The following is an 11979-nucleotide window of genomic DNA, read 5'->3' on the forward strand; positions in this document are numbered from 1 at the left end:
TGTATGTAAAGTCCAAATCAACAGATCAAAATGTTGTATTTCAAGTTAGTGGTCATCATGGTTATCACATGAATTTATTGGCTCAAAATTATGGCTTTACCACGGCCAATCAACCTCATTTTGTAGAACCGATTGTTCAACCACCATTCCAACAATTGTCGATGCATGGTCATCGATCATTTGGTGAAGGGTCAAGTAGTCAAATGCATATTGATAATAGTCACAGAGATTATAAGGTCAGGTAAAACAACAAATCTACATTTTATTGAATTTTAGTGTAACAATTTAATAAGATAATTTTATTGTCAGTATACATAAATTATCTCTTATTGATAGAAGAAATAACCTTTTAGAGTATAAATTATCGCTTTTAAAACAAGCTTTTATATTTATAATTTTGCTAGAATTTAACTAATATTTTTTTACAGAGATAATGAGACCAACGTTGATCTATATAATGATGTAAATGCTGAAATTAGTGATGAAAGTTCGGAGGAAGATGAACCTCCAAAAGATGGTGATGAAAGTGAACCTGATGAAGATATCGATGATATTAGAGATTTTTCTCAGAATGGTGTAAATCTTCATAATCATAAACAAGGCGTGTCTGAAATACAAAATCATGACATACCCTATTTCAGGACATTAGAGAATGAGGAGGACATTTTCATGTCTACATGTGAATCTGAGATGGAATATTGTTCAATTTGGTCTGAGGAAGCAAAAAAAGATTTGAAAAAAGGTATGTTTTTTAGTAGTAAAGAAAAGTTGAAACGGGCGGTAACGATTTGGAGTTTGCACAAAAATAAGGAGTTCAAGGTGGTAACATCTACCAAGAGTCTATGGGTTGTGAGATGTAAGTTTTATAGTTTATTGGGTTGCTTGTGGTTTCTTTGAGGTCGAAAAGTTGGAGATAACCTTTGGAAGATAGGAAAATATGTTGAAAATCATAGATGTGAGACTGAAGGGCTTTCTAGTGGTCACGCCAATCTAAATACCAATTTGATTGCATCACTGTTTCTAAATCAAATTAGAAAAAATCCTAAGTACTTGGTGGTAGATGTCATTTCAAAGGTTCATGAAAAATTTGGTCATCAAGTGACATACAGAAAATAGTGGCTTGGACGTCAACGCGCATGTGAATTGGTGTATGATGACTTTGAGAAATTATTTAGTGACCTACCTAAATTTTTTGCAGCTTTTCAACACTTTAACCATGGAACAGTTGTGGAATGGAAACACGAAGAGTCTATGAGTTCATCAGAGGTAAAAACTTTTAAATTTGTATTTTGGGCTTTCAAGCCATGCATAGATGGATTCCAAACATGTTGCCCTGTTATTTCAGTAGATGGAACTCATATTTATGGAAAGTATGAGATCAAATTATTAATTGCTGTTGGAATTGATGGAAATGATAACATTCTTCCTTTAGCGTTTGCTATTGTAGACAAAGAGTTAAAAAAGGCATGGAAGTGATTTTTTAGAAATTTGAGTGCACATGTGATAAAAAGTAGACAAGATGTATGTGTTATATCTGATAGGGCAAAAGGAATCTTGACTAGTTTGCAGGAGTTGCGGCGATTTCAAGAGCCTCGAGCCTTCCATCGATTTTGCATAAGGCATCTGAAGAGCATCTTTCAATCTAAATTTCCAAACAAGGACCTCAACAGATTGATGTGGAGGGCTGCTTCAGCCCATCAAGTAAGGAAGTTTGAATCCTTGATGTGGCAAATTAGAGAAGAAATGTCGAAGCACATGAATACCTCATGAAAATTCCCTTGGACAAATAGACTGTTAGCCATGATGGTGGAAAAAGATGGGAGGTATTGACAACAAATCTTTCAGAGTCGTTCAATGGAGTGTTGAAAAAAACACGAGGTTCGCCTGTCACTGCTATGGTTAAACTTTCATTGGAGCAAACTATTGAACGGTATACCCGTAGGTCTCAAATAGCACACCAACTTGCAGAACAAAATGAATTATGGACTGGGAGGTTCAAAATAAAGTGGGAGAAGAATTATGAAAGTTCAAAAAGGCACTTTGTTTTTTATTGGAATATACCCATAGGGGTATACGAAGTTAGATCTATATAAGTTGATGGTACCGGTGGTAATCCTTATTGTGTTTCATTGAAAGAAAATGTGATTGTGAAAAATGGGTTAATTTGCACTTCCCATGTTCACATGTCATTAAGGTAATTGATAGAATGGGAGGGCTAGCTAGAAATTTTGTTAGCGAGCATTTCACAATAAAGAGTTATGTTGCAACATATTCTGGGTCATTCTCACCTATTGGTAATGAGACATATTGGCCATCTCCAAGTTTTACAATGAGAAGTAATGAATTATATCGTCGTCCTAATCGGCCAAGGACAACTAGAATACCTAATGAAATGGATCGTGGTTCTACAGTGTATGAGCGAGATTGTGGATTATGTAGGCAGATTTACAGATTTCCAGATTGCTAATAAAGGAAAAATTATTAGTGCATAAAGTTATCTACTGCATAAACTTAGAAATGTAGAGAAAAAAACAAACTTAACTTAGAAATGCTCAGATTGCTAATACTTCAAACAACTCGAAATGTTTGATATTATATAATTGGACACACAGCTAATACAAGATTGATTTACATGATTTTGACTTAGAGAATATATCACTAGTTAAAGCATAAATAAAATGTAATATATTATTCTTTAACTGTATCTAACATCTACAAGGAAAAAAAATTAACACAGTAAAGAAATTAAGACAACCTTTATAAAAGTTTAATGAAGATCTAAGTAGCATTCATTCTTGATATTAGCAGTCTTAGTTACAGTGAATATTCTTTGACTAAAGAACTTTCACAGCCTTGTTTCCTACAAGGCCTAATCATTCTCCAAACCCTTGAACAAAAGTTCCATGATATCTACATAAGATATAAACTCTGCAAGTATTGGCTAACCAAATAATTCAAATGGAAGATAAGAAACAAAGAATGCATAGTACCTGTGGTGTTTCGAGAAAGAGCAAAGGAAAAGAGGAGAGAGATGGATCTGCAAACCCAAGGGAGAATAGAGAGGAGGGGGAGGACGAGTACAATGAAACCTCTCAATTACAGTTCTTTTTTTCTCTTTGCTTGTTTCTTTTTGCCATGCTGGCGAAGATAGTGACTCTTTGACAAGCAAGGGTAATTTTCAATTATTCAACTAAAAAGAGGAGCATTTATGTCAAAAAATAATATAAAGATGTTAATAGTACCAGTCCCACAACGCTTAGGAAAAATCGTACGCTTCTCCTTCACTGATGGTTCACCACATTCGTTTGCATTCTCCACTTCATCGTTGGAATCATCCAACTCATTACTTTCTATATTATTATTGGAGTCCTCTAAATGATTAACAACATCAGGGGTCTCAATGGACATTGGCAGCCCAGGTGATGAATTAAAGTTGGGGGCATTCTCAAAATGTTGAGGCCGAGAACCACCAAATACATTCTCAAGTGACGAAAGACTTGGATTCCTTAATATTTGTGACGTCGTGTATGAGACAATATCAATATTTGTTGGTTGATATGTCATACCTGATGCACCAGGAGTGAACTCATGAGTTTGGCCCCTTGAAATGAAACTAATATCAGAAGTTGTGTGATCATCTTCGGAGGCTGATTCGTCCATTTCAATAGGCGCTCGTCCTTTCTCAACAGCACGAGCCATCCTACCAGCAACACCACCTTTTCCTTGCCTACGAATAGGGGAATATAAATGATCATCATGTACCTTATCTCTTCTATAATCGGCTTGTACATTAATCCTATCAGCCTCGTGCACATATGTCAAGCATTTTTCTCCTTCATTCCGGACCATTGCACGAAATATGTATAAATCCTCCATTGATGGCTGATCACCAAGTGCTCTCGCTCTATCAACCATGGAATAAATATGACGCACCTACACAAAGATCAATTCTTTTTCTAACAAGCATTTTCAATTCTTTTTTCTAACAGATGCTCAAACAAAGATCAATCTGAAGCACTTATATAATATTTTCTAAGAAAAAACATAGGTAATAATTTTCCAAGTCAAAATTTTTGAGAAGAAGTAATATTTACCCTGCTATTGATATATCCTCAAAAGATAAATCACAAACACACGGAATCTAATACATAACATTGTTTTATATGCCGTTGAATTTGATACATAACCTTCTTATTGTTGAGGACGCTGAGTAGGATTACCGATAACAAGACGAGTAATGCGTCTGAACCAAATAAGATAAGAGTCATCATATCGAAGTGGTTCACGATTTAACGGTGCATTAAATATATTGAAGTCGTTGGTTCCAAAAAGGCAACCATTGTGCATGCTCCAACTTCCAATTTGTATTTGGTCTGCCCTTACGGTCATGGTGAAAATATATGGCGTCAAATAGAAATGGAGTTGGTATCGTTTGTTTCAATCCAAATTGTCTTATAACTCGATCAGGCAAGTGAACTTCGACGACATCCCAACAAAAAATTAGAGCTCTAACACGCCATATGTCTCGTCCAATTTGACAATAGTTAGGAAGATTCCCAATTAAGTCATCCGAATATGGTTCCCAAATAAACTACATAAAGAGAAAAGAAATGAGTTTCAACTACAATATATACATAAAAAAAATTTAAAAAAACCTGTATACCATCATCCATGCTCCTCTGTCATGGAATCAAGTGCATCCCTAAAAACTTTCAACACATGCTTAGTGATATCAGTCCAACTAAAATGTGCAAACCATCTAGTAGCACATAGACCCCTAGGTAAACTAGCAAGAAAATTATTTTCGGTGTCCCTTTGTGTTATTACCTGAGGTTTGAGGACAATAACTCTCTCCCATGCCCAACTCTAAACATAATATATAAATATATAATTATGAGATTATAAACTAGAAGAAATATTTATAAATAATTGATGTAGTTATTAAGTATACTTGGAGTAATGGTAGAAATCCAGCTATCTCGTTTTGGTTACTCTGTGAGGCCTTACAGAGAAAGCGATACAAGCACGCTAAGGTTGCACTACCCCAACTATAAGAGCTAACTACATTGAGATCCTTGAGCATAAGAAGGAACATAAGCTTTAAATAGTTGCCAGATGTATCTGCCATCATCATACCAACAATCATCCAAAACATGTAACATCTACCCATTTGATTGATTATATCTTGTGTTGCCAAGTCAGGTAACTGTAGTTGCTCGAGCATATGTGCATTAAGTGCAGCTACTTGAGGCTACTACGGTTGAAGTCTTGAGGACGTGGAATAAAACCTATCAATCTTTGACAAATATTTTGCCAATCCCCTATGGTCCTTATCAACTCATCACCAAGTACTGGATCACCATTCACAGGTAAGCCCTACAACACTTCTACATCTTGCAAGGTGATTGTCGCCTCACCCGTCCTAAAGTGAAACGTATGAGTCTCAAGACGCCATCTCTCTACTAGTGAAGTGATCAAGCTACGATCAATACTAGGTCGATTTGATCTATAAACACCATATAATCCTGATAATTCAATCACTTCTAAGACTCGTGGATGAATGGGATATTTCTTTACAAGGTCCCAAAATTTTCCATCACACCTCCTTGTATTTAAAATCATATTAACATTTCCATCTCATATATCCCGTGACATATGGGTAAGTTGTTGAGTTAATACTAATGGTTCAAGTGGACCGGGATCCAATTGGTATGCACTATAACCAGCTATATACGTATCTATTAAAATGAAAAACGCGTATGAAAGTAAATTAAATATTAATGTTAGTTTAAAATATAACAAGAAAATCAAAATAAATGTACTGTCACCTAATGTTTCATTAAAAATTTGGAAAATGAACTCAATTTTAGTAGAGGCCGATTGCAGGTCAACCTGTTATAGTCTTCCATTTCATTTTCATGTGAACATTTTTTTCATTGTTTCTCTTTGCATCAACAAGATGCATCAATTCAAAATGAAAACACAACATACAAATCAAAATTTCTTGAGTGATTATTCTATATAACCAAAACGATGTAAATTCGAGAAGATAGAAATTCTAAAATTCAAGCATTCCTTCTACTATTTTGTAAGGAAAAAAAAACATACCTCAAGGCACTAACACAGAATAACTAACTTGATTTCAAGCTTTTCGAAAGATTTATAGCCATAATTTATCATGAAACTCGATATAACAAGAAATCCCCAAAATTGATTTTGAAATAGAAGAGCTACCGTTTATCCACGAAATTAGGTTTTGACCTGAACTAGGNACCCCAACTATAAGAGCTAACTACATTGAGATCCTCGAGCATAGGAAGGAACATAAGCTTTAAATAGTTGCCAGATGTATCTGCCATCATCATACCAGCAATCATCCAAAACATGTAACATCTAGCCATTTGATTGATCATATCTTGTGTTGCCAAGTCAGGTAATTGTAGTTGCTCGAGCATATGTGCATTAAGTGCAGTTACCTTGAGGCTACTACAGTTGAAGTCTTGAGGACGTGGAATAAAACCTAACAATCTTTGACAAATATTTTGCCAATCCCTTATGGTCCTTATCGACTCATCACCAAGTACTGGATCACCATTCACAGGTAAGCCATACAACACTTCTACATCTTGCAAGGTGATTGTCGCCTCACCCGTCCTAAAGTGAAAGGTATGAGTCTCAGGACGCCATCTCTCTACTAGTGAAGTGATCAAGCTACGATCAATACTAGGTCGATTTGATCTATAAACACCATATAATCCTGATAATTCAATCACTTCTAAGACTCGTGGATGAATGGGATATTTCTTTACAAAGTCCCAAAATTTTCCATCACACCTCCTCGTATTTAAAATCATATTAACATTTCCATCCCATATATCCCGTGACATATGGGTAAGTTGTTGAGTTAATACTAATGGTTCAAGTGGACCGGGATCCAATTGGTATGCACTATAACCAGCCATATACGTATCTATTAAAATGAAAAACACGTATGAAAGTAAATTAAATATTAATGTTAGTTCAAAATATAACAAGCAAATCAAAATAAATGTACTGTCACCTAATGTTTCATTAAAAATTTGGAAAATGAACTCAATTTTAGTAGAGGCCGATTGCAGGTCAACCTGTTATAGTCTTCCATTTCATTTTCATGTGAACATTTTTTTCATTGTTTCTCTTTGCATCAACAAGATGCATCAATTCAAAATGAAAACACAACATACAAATCAAAATTTCTTGAGTGATTATTCTATATAACCAAAACGATGTAAATTCGAGAAGATAGAAATTCTAAAATTCAAGCATTCCTTCTACTATTTTGTAAGGAAAAAAAAACATACCTCAAGGCACTAACACAGAATAACTAACTTGATTTCAAGCTTTTCGAAAGATTTATAGCTATAATTTATCATGAAACTCGATATAACAAGAAATCCCCAAAATTGATTTTGAAATAGAAGAGCTACCGTTTATCCACGAAATTAGGTTTTGACCTGAACTAGGACAATCAAGAATCAGTGAACAGAGCATACACATGAATAAAATATAACATTCATACAGGGATTCAAAGATAAAATTGATGATCTCTCCGTCTAGTTGCAACAATAACAGTTAAGGAAAAGAAGGCATGATACAAGACATGGTGGAGTACAACACAAAAAAGATTAAATTGCTTACTGAGAACTCCCGAGTCACCAGTGAGCTGGATCTAAGTGATGTTGGGGTCGTTGGTATTCCGGTCAATCGCCGCCAAGGGTTACTACCTCCCTACAAAGAGAGGAACAAGAACGTCAGAGAGCTCGATTCGTAGCTGCAAAATCTTGGAAATGGACTTGGACACATACCTGGAAAGAAGCTGAAGGGGCTGAGATGAAGTGAAAGAAGAAGGTTTCTCAAAACCACCATAGTTGTAAATCTGGACTAACCAATGTATTTTGGAAAGTTCCTTCTGTATTTTCTTTTGGTATTTTTTGTTTTGTTTGGATGGTGACATTTGTGGATATGAATGAATAAAAGGTCCACGTGACCACAATTCACTTTTTAAAAAAATATATGTGGGTAACGTTTTACACTTAAAACGTTACTCATAGTAACGTTTATTTATTTAGCATCGTCAACCCCGTCAGTTTTTGTCCGTTGAATTTTTAAAATAAAAATAACCTAAAACGTTACCATGAAGTACGCTTATACTACTTTTGTAAAAAATTTAAAAAGCGTATTAGTTTGGTGAATTGATTTTTAAAATAGCTTATTTTGGTCAAAAATTCCTAGCTAAATTTATACATTTTAAAAAATATGATTGTACATTACAAAGCCCTAGGTCCCATACCACCCTCTTTGTTGCATTAGGTTCTTAATTCCTAAATCATGTTTTAAAATTTAATACCTGCTCTATTTCATATTTTAAGATAAATATTTAATTATTTTTTTCCATATTTTTCCTTTGCTTTAATGAAATTTCTTGCAGAAAAAAATTCTCAACAAGACTTCAAATGTGTGAATTTGCTAATATATGAGTGTAACACCTCGTAAATTGAAAAGTCGAATTGAAAAGAAAAAAATGCATTTTGGCATTGAGCCAGTGTCATATGGAAACCATTTTCGGATTGTATGAAGTCCTACGATCGTATGAAGGCAGTCATAGGATTGAGTTGAGTTTTGAAAAATATCAAGTCTCTCATGTTTGACAAATGGTTTAACAGGACGAGTCGTCGATTGGTCTACGGGCCATAGAAGGAACTCGTAGAAGTGATCCAGACTTAGTGAGATTTTTGACTTAAACTTGGACTCTACAAAAGGGGTCTACGAATCGTAGAATGGTCAACGGTCCGTAGGAAGGTCTCATTGAAATTACTTAGGATTTTAGGTTCCAGTAAGTCATGACTCTATGGTTGACTAGGACGGTTCGTAGAAAGTTTTTCGGATCGTCGGTTGGAACCGTTGATCTGTCCAACAGTTTTTAATCAAGGATGTTTTGGTCTTTTCCTACTATATTAACCTCTAAACTACGTTGGTTGCCCTATAACTACCAATATAATCGTTTCTATCCTTCAAACTAAGCCTAATTTCTCTCATTCACTCAAAATCTCCTAAATCTCTCAAGTCCTCTTCTCCAAAATTCTCTCAAAAGCTTTAAGGGTGAAGATCTAGGGTTTCAAGCGTCAAGGTCTCATTCTTCTTGCTTTCTTAGGTCTTTGATTATCAATGTATGTGGATCACCAATGAATTTTTTTCATCCATTGGGTTCCAAAAGAATCTTAATCTCCAATTCAATTTACTAAGGTTTCATGCAAATCTTCATGGGTCATATTTATTATGATTCAATTGCTTATATCCAATCCTATTATGTATGATTTGATTCAATTACATGGATTTCAACTGATTTTATATCGACTCATGTATATGCCTATTTTTATGAACTTGAATTATGAACAATGCTTATGAAATTATGAACTATGATCATGAATTCTATTAAGGATTTATGCATGTTTTATGAAAAGGATGATGTATGCACTATGGATGCTTTTGAGATAAGTATCAATGATTTGTGAAATGTTTTCTCATATATGGATGAAATCATGATTTAGAAACTTAGCAAGGTAAGCGTCTAATATGAATATTTATGAAATCATGGTGGTTTGAGAGGAGCTTCGACTGGTAGTCTAAATTGTGCCTTTCCAAGTATTTTGAGACGAATATGATTATGTCTTTTCCGTTGGGATTTACTTAGCACAGAGAGAATTTTGGAATTGAGGCCTTACTTCTAGTAGAAATTTGGTCTTTAGTAGCAATTCACTTGTCCCAAACTACGTGCCCCGTAGGATTGTCTTAAATGACCTATCTAGTGGATCCACAATAGCAATTACGAATGAATATGACGGAATTCTATCTTGGCAAGTAGATTTTCCGTTTTTGATGTGAGGTTCATGTTGGATTCCTTGTTATAGCTCACATGGTCTTATTGCTGGTTAATGGTAAATATCCCACAAGTGAACTATGTTTCTTTAAAGGTTTTATGAAAGCTTCCCCTGTATTTTAAATATGCTTTGACCTTATTTATGATTCATGATTTTTTTTAAGGCTCTTACTACGTTTTACTAGTATCATGCATATTATATTTAAAGTTCCTCATATTATCATGCATATGCCTATGTCTTTATGCATTTTCTCATACTTAGTACATTAATGTACTAATGCATATTTATGCCTATATTGTCTTATAATATAGGGTCCAACGCTTTTCCTCTCGGAAATGCTTAGATCAGGATTGTTCAGCTTGATCGCTTAGAGTGGTGAGTCCCCATGGTTCGAGGGAAAATCCATAGACACATTTATTGCTTTTGTTGTCTTTTTAGTTTCAGACTTGTAGGTAGTGTATGTATGGGTTACGTCCCACCCACTCTTATGATGTTAGAAGAGTATGTCAGACACAATTTAACATTCAGTGCTTATTTTTAGATTGCTTATATGGTTGAGACTTCTATTGAATATTCTCTTTTGTTGTATATCTTTTACGACATGCTTACGTCAAGTAGATCGTTTAGGATCTCTCGGGATTCTATTCACCATGTCATACCTAGGGGGTACTTCGGGTTGTGACAATGAGTCACCACTAAGGTACACGGATGATCGGCAATTAACGGTTAATTGAATATGTTATTAGGAATATGATGGAATGAAAGACCAACGAATGGAAAAAAAATACACCAAAATACAAGTATTGAACCAAACACTGGTGGTTATTTCTTGTTGTAAGTGAATGCAACGAAAAGACCTTTTTATATTTTATAGGAGATAAATTGCACTACTTAGACAATTATATTTATTCTTTCACAAAAGGGCAATAGTGAAAATATGGTTTAAATTATATCCTTAAATGGTATTTTAATGGGTGTGCATTGCCTCACAAATTCACTTAATTTGAAATAAAGTAAGTACTAATTATCAATTAATAGGGATAGTGTGATAAAATAGTCATGTCAATCATTGTTTTCTAATAAGCATACCACATTCAAATGGGGTGAAAATCATTTACACCTCCAACTTTGTTTTAAAATCAAACACCCTCCTCAACTTTGAAAATGAATCATTATCCCCTTTTTATCTTATGCAAAGCCTATTTTTTTATTGTTATTTTTAATTCTCCATTTATGTAACATCTTTTTATATTATATATAATATTTTATTTTTTACCCTATATATTATAGATTTTTATTTAAGTTTTAATATAAGTAGAATAACTTTTTTATAAGTTTGTTGCAAAATTGAATGTCATTTTCTTATGATTGTTATTTTAATACTACATGCATAAGTAGTTAAGTACGTACGTATGTATATATTATGTACATGCTTATTTAAATTTCACTTATCTTTTGGTATAATATATTAATGTGTTCTTTAACTTCTCTTTAACTTGGCCTTAATTAACACAGATGAAATTTTAGCTTTGTTGACGTTATGAGGTTTAACCTTCACCACAACATAAGTGGCTTAGATCTTTGCGCTTTCCATAATTTATATATATATATATATATATATATATATATATATAAAGAGAGAGAGAGAGTCTAAAAGAGGGTGGGGAAACAAAAGATTGATCCGCTACGAAAAGCTGAGTTTATCGATTCACATTAATAACCTCTAATTTATGGTGTGTACAAGTATACACTTAACTCTATATAAAATTGAATAAACAAACACACATATCCTACGCATGACATAACATGTATTCGACATGACATAATACAAATCAGTTTGAGTGTATCTCACACGATTGTCATGTAGGACACGTGTGCCTACTTGTTCTACTTTATACAAATTTAAATGTTTACATGTGCACACCTAAAATTAAAGGGATATATGTTAGTTGAAGCTAAGTTAAATGACAATGCATTATGCCTATCTCTTGTTCTCTATTATATATGTAGATAGACAAATTTTATTGTCATTAATAATATATTTTTTAAATCATAATTTAAA

At 33.9% G+C, this 11979-nt stretch overlaps 3 protein-coding genes across 3 annotated transcripts in view; all 3 read right to left on the bottom strand.

The window, feature by feature from the left end:
• The window catches only part of LOC125844901 (fluoride export protein 1), a 300878-nt gene that overhangs the window by 232865 nt on the left and 56034 nt on the right, over positions 1-11979 (bottom strand). The window lies entirely within an intron of this gene.
• Positions 3064-4172, bottom strand: LOC125844906 (uncharacterized). The gene has a single exon (XM_049524269.1). It carries the CDS (start codon positions 3913-3915, stop codon positions 3187-3189), a length of 729 nt encoding a protein of 242 aa, XP_049380226.1. The 5' UTR covers positions 3916-4172; the 3' UTR covers positions 3064-3186.
• LOC125845976 (protein MAIN-LIKE 2-like) lies at positions 6267-7962 on the bottom strand. The gene is made up of 3 exons (XM_049525452.1): positions 7845-7962; positions 7678-7767; positions 6267-6970 (listed from the first exon to the last, which is right to left on the bottom strand). Exon 3 carries the CDS (start codon positions 6960-6962, stop codon positions 6267-6269), a length of 696 nt encoding a protein of 231 aa, XP_049381409.1. The 5' UTR covers positions 6963-6970; positions 7678-7767; positions 7845-7962.

Source organism: Solanum stenotomum, chromosome 11 (assembly GCF_019186545.1).
Source record: "Solanum stenotomum isolate F172 chromosome 11, ASM1918654v1, whole genome shotgun sequence".
Classification (NCBI taxonomy): domain Eukaryota; kingdom Viridiplantae; phylum Streptophyta; class Magnoliopsida; order Solanales; family Solanaceae; genus Solanum; species Solanum stenotomum.

Excerpts from the sequence above, each read along its gene's own strand:
- LOC125844906 (XM_049524269.1), bottom strand. The coding sequence starts at position 3,915 with ATGGTTGATAGAGCGAGAGCACTTGGTGATCAGCCATCAATGGAGGAT.